Source organism: Diadema antillarum, unplaced genomic scaffold (assembly GCF_040938485.1).
Source record: "Diadema antillarum isolate AM-2024a unplaced genomic scaffold, OU_Dant_1.0 seq00000215_RagTag, whole genome shotgun sequence".
Classification (NCBI taxonomy): Eukaryota; Metazoa; Echinodermata; class Echinoidea; order Diadematoida; family Diadematidae; genus Diadema; species Diadema antillarum.
Genome location: NW_027271270.1, coordinates 63,407 through 81,811, shown reverse-complemented (window position 1 = coordinate 81,811; position 18,405 = coordinate 63,407). Strand labels below are relative to the sequence as shown.

Here is an 18,405-nt window from a genome sequence, read left to right as displayed (position 1 = left end):
CCAGGAATCTACTGGTCTTACAGTATGTACAGTATTTTGGAAACCATGTCGTCCTCTTACATTTCTCATCCCTCTAGAGTTTTTTAAAGTTGGAAATGAAGATCGAGAATAAAGTTTCCAAAAACTGGCTGTCAGGGCACCAATCTCGATGCTGGTGTGGAAAGACAATTCTGTTGATTACCACTCTCTGTAGACAGTCTAGTATGTACTGTATATATATTTGTGACACTATGCTATGAGTAAGTTTGACATTGTTGCACACACCAAAGAATTTAAGAGAACACACAAACAAACAAAACTAACTGCAAGCTTGCATTGGAATAGGTAAGCAAGATCACTGAGTTCAGTGTGTGATTAGTATGAGAAATACAGAATTTAGATGCTCCATGTTGACTACAACTTGCGGAATTCTCATTAGCAGCTGAGGATAATGATAGGTGTTTCAGTGAATATTATAATTTTTCTCTCTGCCATTAGCAATTAGGAAGGTGGTGAATTTGATGCATTAATTGCTCGGCGCTCACGATGCGTGGTGGAAATGGCATGATGTGCCCAAGAAGGCTGTAACGAGTCTTCAGAGCAGTACTTCAATGTATTTCATCACCTAGTGATCTGTTTCTTTTTTATTTTTCACGTGTTTGTCCCCCCCCCCCCCCCCCCCCCCAATCCTGTTGGCGTGCAGGTGATTTCCTTGTCTTCATGGTGCTCTTCTCTTAACTAGATGTTAATGTTTTATATTTCCATGTCTCTTGGATTTTAGTTTCACTTTCCATAGCAAGTGCATGGTGCATGCATGTAGTCATGCTTGTACATTCTGCTACACACGGTTGCTTAAACCATGGACCTACAACAAACTCTTTTGTTGTAGGTCCATGCTAAAAACATTAAACAGTGGAATATGCAATTCTCAAAAAAAGGGTGCGTCTATTATTTGACTCACTTCTGGCGCAGAATTAAGGTTTCCAAACAACTTTCAGGGAGTTGTGGGCAGTTGATAAAGCTGTTTTGATTATGGAGTTTGAAACATGTTTTATATAGCTCGGACCTGTCCACACCAACCACTTCCAACTACGCAGCTCCGCTCCTTAGGTCAAACTGCACAATTGAGAATATGCGCAGTGACAAGGCCTCCCTACCAACTCAAGACAAAGTTGATATACGCAACAACTTGCAATTGCAAGAAATGCAATCCAAAAGGCATACTGCAAACACTTTTTGATAGTGGGTATTGAAACGCATTTCAAACATGGAAAAATTGATAAACGCAGCCAAAGACATTCAATTATCAATGTGAAATCATTATGGAAACAAGCATGAAAAAGACGAATATTGTCCAGAGTGGTATTGAAAGAAAAATTGGAATGATTCCAAAAGTTCTCAAGGGTAGCAGGTCAGTCCATTTTATGGTATTCGTTCAAACTCGTTGGTCGTGATTCACTGTATGCAGTTATCCAACCGTTTGGAGCACTATGGTTTGATATGTAGAGTTATACAGTGGGTCTTTTTGATGGATAGACAAGCCTCCTTCACTATTATAAAACAATGTAATCATATGCTTGTGAAAAACCACAATTGATTGAGACTTCCAGTTAACCAATCAGTAGAGATTTGTGGGGTAGAGGGGATAGCCTACCAAACACATCCCTACAAAAGTGGCCCAACGAAGTGTCTACCTGTAAAAACTCATACTCCTACACGAACATGTGCAGCATTGGGTTGAATGTGTTTGCTGCTGTATGTTAGGAAAAAATGCCCTCACAAATACATGCCTACATGTATTTCACTCTTCTGAATACATAAGATCATGATTTCCTGATGCGTTCACAATGATTTCTACAGTGTGCAAGTGAGTAAGGAACATTTCACATGTGGAAGAGGGACTCTGCATATCATGGCAACCCACAAGTGAAACCATTTTTCGCTCCTGCTCTGCTCCACCTCAGTGACCCCCTCCCACATGTGGCCAGTGGTCTGCACACTCTCATTAGTAACCGATTCACTGTGTGGCGGGGGAACATCAAAGCCGTCGGTTTCGTTTTACCACATGTGAGCCTCCCGCCACAGAAAAAAAGAAAAGAAAGAAGACATGCTGGCCAGTGCGATGGAGTTGGCCAAATTCACGTCAAAGGAAGGATGGGCTCCGAAACGTGATAATGGGCGCTGGAGCAAAGTATTGCTTGGACGCAAGTGTGCATGACGTACCCGAGACACCCTTTGTTTTAAAGGCATTGTGGGATACAGTGGCACTTAAACTGCCAGGTTGTGCAGGTAGGCCCATGCACTGTCCACAGTGAAATGTGCGCATGGTCTCAATCTCATTTCTTCTCAACCTTATCTAAACTCTATGGCCCGAGTCTACAAAGGTGGTACAATTGAAACCATGGTTTAAACCATGGACAATTTGTATGGAGCACCAAGTGTCGCATGGCCTATTTCGTCCACGAAATGATCATTTCGTAACAAAATGACAACATTTCTGACGAAATAGGCCATGCGACACTTGGCACTCCATACAAATTGTCCATGGTTTAAGCCATGGTTTCAATTGTACCACCTTCGTGAATTCGGGCCAATGTATCGCCGTGAGGAGGCCTGAGTATAGTGTAGATGCAACTATGCAGGACACAGACTATAAAATTACTGTGCATTGATGCAGTTAGAGCATAAAACAACAAACTTGGTTTGAGTTTGAGGAGAGACATACTATAATAAACTACAATTGAGATGTCAGTTCTTTTTATTTTGAATGTGGCATTTGCAGACTAGTCGCTACATATTTTCCCAGATACCTTTGAACCATGTTGTAAAAAAGTCATCTCATGAATATTTTTGTCGTGAATGTGATGTGGCTTGTGCTCATTTTCAGGACGAAAAGCAAAAATGAAACACGTTTTGTCAGATTGCAATTTGACAAATGCTTACAAGATAGTCAGATGATATTTTCAATTTCATCCTGAGTATGAATACATACATTAAAGGATGGTAGGCATTGTCGGGATAAAAAGCAAAGCAAACATTCTCTTGTTGCAGCTTATGCTAAGATTAAAACAACCTATTCGTTGCGACTATGTTTACCAGAGTAAAATGAAGCAAAGAAAGGAGGAAAAAAAGCACACAAAATATGGATTGACTGCATACATGGGCCTAGCTGCACTTGAGGCTTTAGGAGAGAATAGACAGCTAGCATACATCAACTTAATTACCAACTTATTTCCTGTCAGGGGATCCTGTGAATTGCATGAATAGTCTTGTCGTTCCAGACCCATACTTTGTAATATGACAGCACACGAAAGATCAATTTCTAAATGAGGGAAACGTTTCTTTTGATGTGAATGTTGGTGTTTCATTTTGTATTCATTCTGTTTGCACTTGCTTGTGGTGTCTTCTTCTTTTTTTTTTCTTTTCTTTTTTGTTTTGTTTCGGCATGGCCTGTTTTTAATGGTAAATGAGGTCACTGGGTAAGTTCTGATAGGCGGCACCCAAACTGACGCCTCTGCCATTATCTTGTCATTGGTCAAGTGAAGGCTGTGCTACCATCACCGATATTACCTTTGGACCCTTGAGTAAAAGCATGGAAAAAAAAGACACGCATTATATCACATAATGAACATTTGGTAGTGCCATAAGAGCAGTATTACACCAATGGCAGTTTAATCGAATCCAGACAAATGCAAAGAAAGTGAAGACAGTTTGAATAATAGGTAACCTCAGAGTGGGGCATTCCAAGAGGCCCCTCAAATCACTTGTCCTGATTTGAGGGCCTGTACATTTCAGTAAACATGTGAACTCATTTTCATATCGTATATTTCAATATGAAGCTTCTTTAAGAATTGACAGAATCTTGATTATAAATTCATTTTAGTCTGTGGCACATAGACTAAGATATTACATACTAGACCTTTTCCTTCTTTGATTTCCCCTCTCTTTCACACCACACCCCCTCACCCCCCCCCCCCTTTCCCTCTCTGCATTTCTTGCATGGCATTCTACTACAAGAGGGAGGAAAAGAGAAAAGAAAGAAAGAAAGAAAGAGCTAGGCAGAGAAAGACAGTGATGCTCATTGACAGTGAGTAATAGGAAATGGGTTGATTGGTGCTCAAGTAGGAAAGTTTGGCAACTCTTTCCCAACTCACAAATCCCACACCTTTCCACTCTCCCAGCCAATCCCCCCCCCCCCCAAAAAAAAAAAAATAGAAAGAAAGTTATAGAAGTAATTAAAAATGCATACATGTTGAGATGGTTCATGTCTTGTTCATCGTTAAAAGGTTGGTATAGTTTCAGGTTGAGATGGGGCTTCAGGTTTTCAATTTTTTTTTTCTTTTTGATGATGATTTTTTGAAATTTGAAAGGGCATAATAGAAGGAATTCAAAGTTACCTAACGGTGACATGTGTTTGGAAACCAATCTCATGAAAATTAAGAACTACAGAAATTGTGCTGTTTATGAGACTAGCATGCTCTTTGTGCATACCAATACTAACAATTTCATTTCATTATTTGCAAAACCAAATAGTGCAGACTGTTGTCTCTAGTCTGTCAGATTCATGGGTAAGACCTTATGCTTCAAATTGGACGTACACGTACTGGACGTACACATGTACTGTAATAGTAGGTCGGTCAGTGAGTAGGATGTTGCGGATCCAGAGCGCACGAGGAGCTATTGAGACGACCTTGTAAATTCTCTCTCATATCGGACGCACCAGTGTGAAATCACAGCCTTTCCTGTAGTTCAAGTCAAGTGGCTGTGAGTTTAATCTTCGCGAAGATTAATGTGTTAACACGACCTTGTGTCACTCTGCCACTTCTCTGTTTCGCGGTGTTTTTGTCCGTCGTGAAATGGCCCATTGTCCCGGTGGCATGTGACGGATGACGAGCCACCTCGTTGACAAAAGCCGACTGTGAAAGAACGACAAGGGCATTCATTTTTCGGCCACTGGGTTTTGCCGTGCCAGCAACGATGTTTCCGTGGCAAAGTTGATCAGCTCTCTTCCATAAAAAACACTCCATCTTGAAAATGGTGCATCTTCTGTTTCCCATCATTAGTGTTTATTCCAAGGCAGTTGAATCTGAAAAGGCACCTCAGCCAGATACTAGTAGTAAGAACAAACTGGAGGGAAACGAGATCTTTTGTCAGTGATGATGCACGATTACACAATCGTCAGTGTCCAAACATCTTAATGTACTCATAAAGATGCATATAATCTGGTGGCTGCAGTGATGATGGGATTAAACATTTCGCCACTAGCAGTCAAGTCTGTATGCTGGCTGTTCGCTACATGTCATAGGGGATATCATGTGCCCACGCACAACATGTGGAGGTCAAGCAGAGTCACACTTTCAGTGTAGACTTGTGCACTTCTGGAAATGCGAAGTTATTGTGCAGCAGGCACAGGCAGAGTATATGCAGTATTTAAATCACATCTACTTTTTTTTTTGCTTTTCATTATGACTAAAACATTGTCACTTCACAATAGAATATGTATTCTTAAAGCCTATAACTTCATATCTTTTATCAACGTTTTACAGTTGCTGAGAAAATATACAAAACTGGTAGTTTGGAGATAGAGATAGTACTCCATGTTTTTTTGTGTACGATCACGTAGAGCTCGCACTGTGCTCCGCTGACACAGCAATGTTGACACATTGTTACAGAAATTAGATAGCACCGCCACACTGTTAGACCTTTTACAGTCATATGTGATGGGGGAATTATTGTCATTTTTTTTTTATTTTTTTTTTCCATTTTTTTTTTTTTTTTTTTTTGGTTGTCCGTATGAACCTGGCTCCTCGGCTGGCTGAAGTAAATCATATCCACTTACAGTACAAAAAACAAAACCAAACAAAAAACGAAACGAAACGGAGACAAGATGTTAACAGTTGGAATGACCTACAACATGCAGCTCATCAATCATGTCTGATAAAGCTTCCTGTGTGTTCTCTATTGCTCACTGGGTTCTCTTCCTGTCACTCTTTGAGCATGTGTATTAAACTATTGAGAAAAAAAAAAATCGAGTCAAGTGAGAGCTATGGTGTTTAGATTGAGACAGCCAGCTTGATAGCTTCTTTACACATGGTTTACTATTTCATTATACTCTAATAGTTGAGCATACTGCCAACTTTGGTGTGATGTTTTGCTGGGTCATCTTTTTTTTTTTTTTTTTGTGGTGATGGTGATGCTTGTGAGAATGAGCATAAGGCAAAACCTCTGATTACCACAGCATGCTCAAATGAGGGCACATGTAACATTTGGAGATGTTTTTAATAATGTATAGTCTCCTTGAATGCTGTATGGTTCTTTGACCAAAAAAAAAAATATCACTGGCCAGTCCCAGGAAGTATTGTATGCAGACAAGTCAGCCTAGGACTGTAAGCATGACTGCATCAGAGAAGATTGATAGTTCTGAATCCTCATTGATTGTTTCACTGCATAGATTCTAGTGTGTACTGTTTCTAGCCAGGGAGGTTGTGTTCAGGTCAACACACTTTACACAAAGTTTGCAAGTTCAGAAGTTCATCATAGTGTAGACACACTCCTGTAATGACATAGAAATTGGCTCACATTTTATAGTAGCAGAGCTGCTGGGACCAGTACAATTATGCATTAAAAAAGAATTTGAGGAATGATGATAATAGGAACAGTGATAATGCAGTTTGTCTGTAAGTTCTCCTTTGTCATCTTCACTGTAGAACCTACAGCATGTTGTCTGGTTTACCTTTTTGTCCATTTGCTCAAAGGCATCATTAAAAGCTCAACTGAGCTGAAGGCTCATGTGAGCTATTATGACCGCTTTTCGTCTGGCGTCGGGCGTGCGTCTTGCATCGTGTATAGACTTTTTACATTTTCATCTTCTTCTTGAAATCCCCATAACCGATTTTCACCAAACTTGGCAGGTAGTCCTACTTGTAGCATGCCTAGAGGGATAGGTTCTCAGTTTTGTTTTGTTTTGTTTTCCAAATGGGCACTATGTCCCACCTTGAGGGACTTCCAGGAGGGCCCAACCCCCCCCCCCCCCACCAAGAAATCTATAAAAATCTTCTTTTTACAGGTCCAAATGGGGGCCTAAACTTCCAGAGCAGAGCCATACAAATGTACACCATGCCCTCAGCTCTCAAAGCTGCCCCCCCCCCCCCCCCTACGTAAGTTTACAATGTCTGAGGTAAGAGTCTGCAAGAATGCATGGAAGGTGAACATAATGATACTCAGGTGAGCACGAGTGTTATCACTCACCTATATTCCCATTCAAGTTTCATGAGATGGGCTGTGCATTGTGTAACTGACTGAATGTTGAGCATGAACGGGCTCTCCCAACTACACATTTACAGATTTTACCATTGAAGTCCATTGTCAGAAGGAACCTGCCTGACAACAGTGCAGTCCAGAAGAGATTAAAATAATATCTGTTGTGATGACTACTTGTGCATATTGTAGAGGGCCATGATAGACTCGACTGGCATCACACGTAGAGTGCGTACGTGGTGTCAACTTTCCGTGAAGCTGAATTGTTTACAGCCAATTACCGCGGAAGACAATGGCAGCAGATCTGGTAGCTTAAACGATGCTGTTGGTGTATTGGTGGCCACCGCAAGGCTTGGTATCATTTTACCGCGTTGTTATGACACACAGACAGCAGGGAGAGATTCAGGCTATTCACTTGGACTCGGGAATCAACATGTGTATAAGCATCAGTCACGTGGAGCAAAGGAGGAGGAAATTCCTAGGAAAGTCGTCTTGATTTTGTTTCCCAATGCCAAACCAGAAATCGGTTTGCTCGCTTGTTCACACGCCGTTGCCGTTATCCAGATATGTACATGTAGACGTGTGTGGACATGTGCGGTTGAAAATCACGTGTATTCTCCGGAGGCTTTTTGCAAAAGACCTCCTGTTGTCGTTGAGCTTGTTCTGCTACGCAGTTATTAGCTGTGAGCTGATTATTTGTCTCTTTAGCCTTACTAGACATACGCCAACATATCCAGCTCTGTAATAGGCTGCTACATTAGTGAGTTTATGGATACATGTGCATCACTCATATGATATAGTGGGTTCTAGGGCTTGTAGAGCTAACCTGTGGAAAAAAAAAATCCTATCCAAGTGTATTCAAGGGCATTTGCTATCCAAAAAAACAACAACAAAATGGCAGCAGAGTCTCTTTGCTTTTCTCTGCCTGCCCAAATGATCTGTCATCTCTGTGAGATCGAACTTTTGTGAAATGTTCAAATGCTGGAGTGTGTGACCTTCTGCGGAATGGAGTGATCAGCTCTTTCTGTGATGTATGACTTGCTGAGCAGAGAACGACCTCTAGTGACTTTTTGGAAATGGGGTTGCCAGAATGTGGGATGGACTAATATCACAGGCATGCTTCTGAATAGGATAGGGATGATCGAAGAGTTGACAGTGAAATCCAGAAAAGAAGAAGAAAAAAACAAAACAAGTGGCCTTCCTGAGCTGCATTTACCAATTAGCATACTAAATGTTTGGCGTTTATTGCCCACAGTTTTCCCAGCCATTTATTGTATTCAGGTCAAGTCATTAACGATTTGAGTGGTGGTTAATTACCTGCCACCGCCTTTGCATAAATGAGTAGATGCGGCTAACCATGGCGCGTTGTCGCGACTAATCTAAGGAATCGATAATGCAGGGTAATGTGTTGATCGCATGCCTCTTTGCCACAGCCCACTGCCCGCTTAATTAAGGCAGCCACGCCATGCTCCTTTTTTTCTCTCTCTCGATTATTTTTTCTTTTTCTTTTTTTTTTTTTTGAAATCAAATGTTCAAAGTGTGTTGATTGGTAGAATGGCTTCAGTGTGTGAATGCTCGTAAGATATGGCAGTCGTTAGTATTTCATGTCAGGATGGGGGTGCTCTGTGATGGTGTGTAACATCCAGTATTCAAAAGAGAATGAGAGCATGCTGCACTTGGAAGGATGCAATACGGCCACCTGTTTCTTATGACGGTGTCAGACCTCTCCGGTTCCAGTGAAAGGGGACTCTTCTCAACTCGCTGAACTGTTTTGCACGACGTATGAGGTTCCACCATGGGAGCTCACACCACTTTAAAGGACAAGTCCACCTTCATACACATAAGGATTGAGAGAATGCAGCAATATTAGTAGAACACATCAGTGAAAGTTTGAGGAAAATTGGACAATCCGTTCAAAAGTTACGAATATTTTAAGTATCTGCGCAGTCACTGCTGGAAGAGAAGACTACTACAGTGTATGATGTCACATGCGTACAACTATATAAGGAAAATAAAAAGAGAATTTCACAAAACTTTACTTTTTGAATAAAGTGCACATTTCTTCGACTTGCTACTAACGTATGTTAAGGGTAATATTATTCCCCCTGCCTTCTGAAAGAGAGAAGTGGAGTGTTCTTTTGTTATGCGAGAAAAATGGAAATATGTTGAATTTTCTTTATTCTTTCTTTATATCGTTGTACTCATGTGACATCACAAGCTAAAGTAGTCTTTTCATCCAGCCGTGACTGAGCAGAAACTTAAAAAATTCATAACTTTTTAACGGATTGTCCGATTTTGCTCAAACTCTCACTGATGTGTTCTACTAATATTGCTGCATTCACTCAACCCACATGTCTATGAAGGTGAACTTGTCCTTTAATAGTATATAATAGTAGGGATCAATTAGCTCTTTGTGTAATAAATGTGACAGAATGGTATTTTATTTGAAAACTTTGAAGGAAGCTAAAGGAAAAAGAACAAACTATTAAGCCGAAGGGTTGTTTGCCAAGTCGGTGTTCGTGGCTATCAAGAAGGAGCTGTCATCTGTTTATCTTTTGACTAATGGAAGAAGGAAGTTGAAACTAGCTGAAACGTGAGAGCTGTCAAAATGTTTAGAGAGATACACTGCGGAGCTGATGCACAGAACGTAGGCTGCACAAGTGCACGGAAATGTGTACATTCACAAGTATATCTTTTCTAATAGTTCATACCTAAAGTACATTGTAATTCAATACACTGTATTTTGTTCCACTCTTACAAAAAAAAAAAATTAAAAATGATGCTTTATGAGCTGTTTTTCTATTTCTGGCATTGCGATCTGAAAGATCAAAGTGCCAAATCATAATCCAGTCAATCTGGATGTAAATGACATTGGATCACTTTGAACCCACACAAGGTCCTTAACCCCAGCTCGGTACAAAACTTTGTACAAAAATAATGGGCTTGTTTTATTTTTGTACTCATGTGTGTGTGTGGGTGTGTGAATAAACTTTACTTCTTCTTTATATCACACAAGTTGTTAATATCTTTTCAAGACTCTCTATAACAACAGGACACTCTCCATTTCATAGGCAGCAACTGAAATATCCCAATAATAAGTGTTTACTATTCATAACTTCAACTCTATCACTGTAATCTCTTGCTCGGGAAGTGTCCTTATAAATGTATGCACTATTCAAAAGTGCTTCTCCTGGTCATGCATTTGTACACTGTAGCTACTTTGTAGGGCCTCTTAATGATCCTCTTGTGATTTTTCTTAGTAGATTTTGTTGAACTATTTGCTTTGTTTCGTTTCAAATGTCAGTATGCAATATGGCAAAGAAAAGAATCTATTTTTTTTGAACAAGTGTAATGGATAAAGAAAGATTGTTATTCTATGCGTGAAAAGACAAATTTGCAACAATTGTACATGTCCAGCAGTGTCCACATTCTACAAATGTATGTCATTCTCACGTGTGGCTTGAACTCTGACATCTTGAATCATGTTTGTCAATATTTCCCACCAACCAAGCAACAAAATACTGAACTAAAAGCAAGAAAATTTCGCAGCATGAAATTTTCGCAAATTGGAGCTGACAGACTTTCTCACGGCATGAAATTTTTGCGAATCGCCACTGGCACCCAAAGCAGGATAGTGTAGACAAGAACTTTTGCATTTATTTTAATGTTGGGAATATCTGCTCTCTCGAAGTTAAAATGCATGCAAAAATTTCTGGTGTTACAGTATTGCAAGTCATGCTTCTCAAGTTCTAGGGATGTCTGTGTCTTAAACTTTTCATATATCAGTAGACAAATTAAAACATCAACAATGCAATCCAAACGGGCAAACTACCACTCAAACAACACTCAAACATTCTTATACAACTGTGTACAATCATTGTAATGTTATGATGAATTCAAATTACATTGTAGTAATTAGTGATAATGACAATATGGTGGAATGATAGCCGTGGAAAGTGCAAATCTGAGAATGTGAGCGTGACTACCAAGGATGTACAGTATAATGTAATCGCCTATTGAAGTGTATTAATCTGATGTACATGTAAGCAATGTTGATGCCTTTCTTTGTATGATTATTCAATGGAGTATCAATTTTTGACTAACAGCAGTGTGAGAGTACAATTTGAAAGGGAGAAAGAAGAAAGAAAGGTTGCAGAATGTGTCGGGGTAGTTTCTTGATCATGCTACAATGCACGTAGGGGTTGTGATTGTTCCTTGTACATTTTCACAGCGATTTTTTATTTTTATTTTCATGCAATTATTTATTTCTGTAGATATTATTTTTTTTGTTTTGCTTCCCACATATCAGTAACTTGCACATTGTATGTTATAGTGGTGCAGTGTGTAATTCACTTGCCGCAAGGCATACCCAGTAATGAGCATAGAGGTGCGGCCATTGTGTGTGGCACAGTAACTACACAATACGGCAATGCACTGAACATTTCATCACCCCACAAATAGTATTTCAGCATTTCAAGAGAGACACAGCGAGAGATTGAGGGGGAGTGAGAGAATTCAGAATGATAAGTATGGTACATTTGTACACGTGGTGATTGGATGAGAGAAGGATAGAGAGGGTGGAGAAAGGAAAAGACGGTAAGAAAGGAAGATGAAGAGGAAGAAAAAGGAGGAGAAAGGTAGGATTGACATTGCTAGCAAAACACAATTTTACCATGCTTAAAGGGATGGTACAGTATTGGTGGAGATGAAAATTGGGCTTTAACTTTTTTTGCGAGATACCAAGAAAACACTTATGAAAGAGTACAGAGCATACCATTTTAAGAGGAATTCAAAGTTTTTTTGATGAAAATCAGGTTTGGAATAGCTGAAACATACAAAAACAAGGTAAAGCAAAACAATGATAATAGAATGTGGGTCCCACACTTTATTAGGATGGCTCTGTTTTGGATATCATCTCAGCCATTTCAAAACCAATTTTCATCAAATAAACATTGAATTCCTCATGGAATTACATGCTATTTCATAATTCATAAGAGGTTTCTCAATAATCCCACAAAAATTGTTAGAAACCTGAAATTATAGGTCTCAACCAAAACTATACGATCCCTTTAATATACTTTGTGCCTCTCTTCTCCCATTATTCTTCTTGTGAATAGATAATAACAATTGATCGTCCATGTGTGACAACATTAGAGAGATGTACATTTGTGTGTAGCCAGATCACTAAATCCCTTCCCTGCCCCCTCCCAATCAACCGGCCGTACAGTATGTAGCCTCCCGTGAAAGCCTGATGTCATGAATAGGTTTATGAGTTAGCAGGCCTCTTCCACAAAGTAAAGCATACATTCAGTGCTGTGTATGCTCTCATATCGTTATGGGCAGATGCTGCAACAGTTCCACCTGTTGCAGTATCATATCTGCAGAAACTGTGGTTGTTGTATTCACCTTCTTTTTTTTACATCAATGTAATCTACAATTTATTGTTTTATTAGATTTTTCTTTTGTAGGAGTGCTCATAGTCTGCAAATCATGCAGGCTAACAAGACATACTGCCAATCCTGCGGGTAAGGTCATCAATAATGTGCAGGTTAAGTAATGAAAAATCTGCGTGGGGGAGAAATTACGAAACAAGAGGTCCTTAACTGCATGTACATTTGTGCATGGAGTATCAATATTGAGTGACAACTGAAATTGAAGTGCACTTCCAACCTAATTGAGCCTTGGAATATGGCGGGTACCTTGTAGCCATCCATTAGAAAGCATCTTGCCAGAGAAAGAGAGAGAGAGAGATGGGGAAAAAAAGAGAGGTCTGTTACTGGGCATACATGTTTATGGCAAATAATTCAAAGAAAGAAAAAATGTCCACATTTCTGAATGTAGAAATGATTGGGTTGGCTTCTCTTTTGTAGGCATAGCAAGATATGATAAACCAGTATAAAGCCAGTTTTTGGAATCTAATACATCAATCTCTCTCTCTTTCCCCTTAGATAAATTGTGTGTGATGAATATACATTTAAATGCTCTAATATGTCAGAAAATTACAAGGAATCATATATAAATAGTGGTTGAGAATGTGTGTTGATAGCTTCTTTCACCAGATGTTGATTATACATGTCATCTTGTCTCCTTTCTGCAGAACTCAATTCGACACAACCTGTCCCTCCACAGCCGGTTCGTCCGCGTCCAGAATGAGGGAACGGGCAAGAGCTCCTGGTGGATGATCAACCCTGATGCCAAGCCTGGAAAGTCATCGCGCAGAAGAGCCTCTAGCATGGACACAACCAACTCAAAATATGAGAGAAAGAGGGGCAGAGTCAAAAAGAAGGTGCTTGAGGAGCGAGCAAAGTGGGGCAACACGAGCCCCACGCCAAAGCTAGAAGGAGAAGAGGGACAAAGTCCCCTACCGTTCAACCTCGCAACTGCAGATTTCAGGTCCAGGGCGAGCTCAAACGCCAGTAGCTGTGGCCGCCTTTCACCCATCATGACAACCCACCCAGAACTGGACTTGCACGATAGGGAGGTACCCCCGATGTCACCCATTCCCTTCCAAGACCTCCAATCCTCCCAGAGCTACGACAGTCCAGACCCCTACCCGTCCACAGATCAGCTCGCGAAACTCGCAAAGGCGATGACGTTAGACTCCAGTCTCAGTGTTGAACCGGCGATCCGCTCGCAGCACCTGGCCAACAACAATGGCGGCACATACATCTTCTCACCCCAGAGCTACAGTGGGTCAGACATGTCGCCTGTCCACAGCAACGCGCAGAGTCCATACTATTCTCAGCAGGGCACCCCGGCGGTGAGCCCACTGGGGCAGTGCTCCCCCATGCAGGAGATGCCGCCAAGCCAGTACGGCATGCAGCAACAACCGAGCTTCACGAGAATGATGCAGGAGAGCAGCATGCCGCCTTGCAGCGAACCCATTATTTCTCAGGGAGACCCCATGTTCCCACAGTCCAACCTCATGCGCCAGCAGCAGCAGCAGTCGTCGCGGCCCATGCCCAGCTGCCGCGAGCAGAGCATGATGCATCCGTCGCCCAACCGCCTCATCCAGTCCCAAAGCCAGAGCAGCAGCAACCTGGCCTTGCTGCTCAACAACAGCGGCTCCCACTCCGGCAGCCACCAACATCTCGCCTATGCCAACGGAGGGACTCCCCACCACTACCCCCACATGCCGCACCACGTCCAGCCTGGGCACCCTTGCATGGGCCATGTGGATAGATTCCCCAGCGATTTGGAGCATTTGCAGGTCGACTCCCTCAGAGAGTGGAGTGACTTTGACGTGGAAAACATTCTTTCCAATGAGCATGATCTAATAGAGCGGCCTGATGCAAGCTTTGATAACATTGGGACGATAGGAACGACAGCACCTACAATGGCACCGCCAAGCTGGGTCCACTAAAAGGTAAGTGATGCACTCTTTTTTGCCTGTCAGTTATGGAAGACTAGCTGTGCAACATTTCTTCTGTGATTTAGCACTACAGTAACCTTCAGTAGGGGCATTTTTAAGGGAACACTGCTTCAATGGTGCAAGACAGTCTTTAAATTGGACAGTTTTGCACCAGATATTCATTAAAAAATTGGAAAACTTTGCATACAAAGTTGGGACAAAAGTCCTTCTCTTGAGCCATTTCAATTAAGTGGTGGCACTGACAGCTTTACTTGTTAGCCATATTTATGTTCCATAGAAACAGTTAAGTAGCAATTCTTAATAGCATCCTTCAACCATACCCAGAATGAGTTACCATGAGTATCATGCCATTCAGCATTGCATGATGATCATCACCATGATTATTGTTACAGAGATTGCCAGTTATGGGGTCAGTTTTTTTGTCCCAGCAAGTTCTTTCCTGACCCTGGGTGGCAAACTTTATGAAGATATCGCAGCCTTGGAGGCTCTCCTCGATAGGAGCGTAGCATTTGTGTGCACAGCTAAAAAAGAAGCTTGATGACATCGTTAAAATCCTGACCAGCACAAACACAAGCCTGTTTGATATCTTTCCCTGACTAGAGGGACAAGTTATGGGGGAGATGTGGGGCGGTTCTGCTGTTATATGTGTACATGTGATACAAGGATCAGGCCTCTGTCACACGTTTCCTGTATATATTGAAATGTTACAGCATTTTGTGTTATCTCCAAGTGCTTCAGGAAGAGCTTTGAAAACTGTGTTCTCTTAAAACTAAGATGTCCAAATGCTATCTAGAGAATTGCATCATGTAAATCCATGCACAATTTATTGAAGAAAGGCATCATCAGGGGTTATATCAAAATCAATGCAAAAAGGCATATTCAGAGTATACAAAGAAAGAAAGAAACCTGCAATTTGAAATGTATTGAATAGGCTTTTGGCCCAGTATATGACCTACATTTACTGAATATGGTCCCGTCGAAAATTGGATGTTGATTTTCATTTGCAGGGTTTTCAAATACCTCTTAGACCCATTATACCATATGTTGCAAGCCTTTTTGAGTTTGTGTTTTTTTTTTCTGTTTTTGTTAAAGAGAAAGATATAATAGTGTAGCCTCATCTCATGGATGTATGGACTAAGTTTAAATGAAACTCTAGTTTGCACAAACGTGTGTTTCACTCAAGTCACACAAGCAGTCTGCCGCATTTCTTTTTCTTTCGGTTCTGAAAAGTCACGGCTTACATAATTCATCGGCGCCTCTCAAACTTTGCGAGAAATCGCAGGCGAATTTGGGTCACTGTCGGAGGCGGCGAGCGTTTCCAGTGCGTCCTTGGATGGGTTACCTCAGTTTGCCGGCCCTCATCATGCATGCATTTATTCTAACCACCTCCTCAACCCAGATTGCTCCTGACTTCATTATGTATTCTCTCGTCCCCTCTCCTGCCCTCCTTGCATCTTTCCGCATCTCTGAGGATACCCTCGGTCGGTCCGCCGTGGGGGATGCTGAAAAGTGGCTCTCTGAGGGAGATTGTGGGGGGGGGGATTGTATTGGTAGAAAAAATGAGAGAAATCACCTCTCAAGTTGTGCCATCGACAATGCCCATTCTTCTGGAATGTGATGTAGAGCTGTCGTTTGCAGGATGTGCAGATGAAATAGATGAGTAGTGTTGGAATGAAACAGTCATGCTATATGCTGAAGATCATGCTTTCAACTGGGTAGTAGGATGCAGAAGGAAGAATGGAAAGTGCCCCTTCTCTGGGATTGACTACAGCATGAGACAGGGACATGATATACAATTGAGTCACCTCCCTGCATTCCTTAAATGCTGACTGCTGTTATAGTTGTAAGCACAGTCTGTCTTGGAACGGACCCGTGGTCATGGCATGGTCCAGGTTGCGATGTTGACCAGAGAACTGTGCCATGACCCCAATGCAGACTTTGCTTTTAGGTACTTAACCATAACCATTATGTGGAACTACATGCATTATGGCAGCATCCAGTTACAATAAGATCTTTGGTTTTCCTTCCCTTATATTCGCTGTCATTACAAGTTGGTAGAGGTGTAGAGCAAGTCTCAGTGTATTGTAGGCCCAAGACTCATGACATGGTAAACAAGATGACCTACTTGCTCAGGCACGAGTGATCAATGTGTTGATGAATCTATTCCAGAGGTGACGATGATATTAATGTGCATGTTCCAACATGTCTGGTTCCAGTTTGTACAGGGGAAAGATGAGGTGTTCATTTATGCTTGCTTTGCGTAGAATGCTTAGACCCTGTTCACACCCAGGCTTGGGTCGAATTTGAAGGGAAAGTGAGGGGTTTCATCCATCTTCATGACTCTATCCTTTGACAATTTCAGAAGGGATATTTTTTAAGCTTTCCCAGTTGCCTGCCATTTAGATTTTATCATTGTTTTCATCACAGCAAGCCTCCCTTTCCCTCAAAAATACTAGTTCAATACTTGTCGTCTTGAAGATTTAAGATCGACATTAATTAAATTGTTCACATGTACAGCATGGCGTGGTGGTGGGATTTAGCCAGTCAAACCAGGTTGCAGCCCCATTCCTTGGTAACATGCAAAGTTGTTGGGCCAAGCCCCGCGATTGAATCCAGGCTGAGCTGAGGCTCAATGTCTTGGATGCATGGGAGAAACCATGAACCGGTCAATATTCCCCTTCCCATTCCATCCCCATTTAATATTTAAAGGAATTCACAGCAAATGGCAAACCAGTGCACAAACAAACATGAAATGGGTCCAGGCATAGCAATGTGATGCATCCCGATGTGGAAGTGGGGGAGCATGGGAAGGGATGTTTCACTCAGTGCCCATGCCAGGAGTAATTAGCCCGTGGAATAGATAATGCAGGGGATGGTACCCGCGGAATGTAGGCTAGACACGTTCAAGTTCCTCACTGTGGGCTAATCTATAGTCCAGGCCCGCAGCTCCCTCCCCATCCCGCTCGATGCTGAGCAATCTCTGTAGTGCGGGACACTGCTTTGTACTGTTGTTTGTAGGGCAAAGCAACTGCTTCCTCCAGAAAGTGCAGCAGTGGATGAGTTTCTGGATGTTTTTGTAGGATGCTCAGCTTCTTACATTATATTTCCAAGATGTTTATAAGATCATGCAATGCCCTTTTCAGATTTGGTGAGATTAATACCAAGATAATGTTCTAAATCTTGCAGATGTTTACATTTTGCAAATTAAAGTCTGCTTTTGATGGCTAGCACAGTAAATGCCAGAGTTTATTAACAACTTAGTGCCATGACCATCATAGGCACCCAAAGCCATCATGGGCATCCTTCCCAATGTACATTGCTGTCTGGAGGGGGGGGGGGGCATGGTCAAGAATCTACAATATCCTCACCTTTTTTTTCAGTGTGCAGTGGCTTTTTTTAAACTTTTAATGGTGTTTGGTATAATCCACTTTTGTACAGTCACTTGCGACCACAATCTTGACACCAAAAGCTGAAGAGAACTTTGGTCCAAATTATAATCATTTAAATCTCTTCAATATGTCAGTGAAATAATTGTCCTGGAAAAATAGGGGATTATGACAGAATGATGTACCTGTAGCATGTCCTAGGGTAGGGCCTGCATGATGTACTTTGTACATGTATGTCTGCAGTGAGGGCCGCATGTGGAAAGAAGCAACATTAATATTTAGCATTTATGAGCCTTCGTAAGATTTAACAAGGTACATTGTATTTATGCTCACACTGTATTCCCTGTTTCATAGTTGTTGTTTTTTCTATGTTTCTTTAGAACAGTTAAGAGTTACCAAAGATAATTATAA

The 18,405-nt window shown here is 41.4% G+C and overlaps 1 protein-coding gene across 1 annotated transcript in view; it reads left to right on the top strand.

Annotated features, from left to right (window-relative positions):
* LOC139729014 (forkhead box protein O1-like) overlaps positions 1-17,910 on the top strand; it is a 35,880-nt gene extending 17,970 nt beyond the window's left edge. The window contains exon 2 of the mRNA XM_071639939.1: positions 13,334-17,910. Coding sequence (XP_071496040.1) covers positions 13,334-14,599 — 1,266 coding nt within the window. The 3' untranslated portion in view covers positions 14,600-17,910. The remainder of the gene's footprint in view (positions 1-13,333) is intronic.
* Positions 17,911-18,405: the final 495 nt, after the last annotated feature.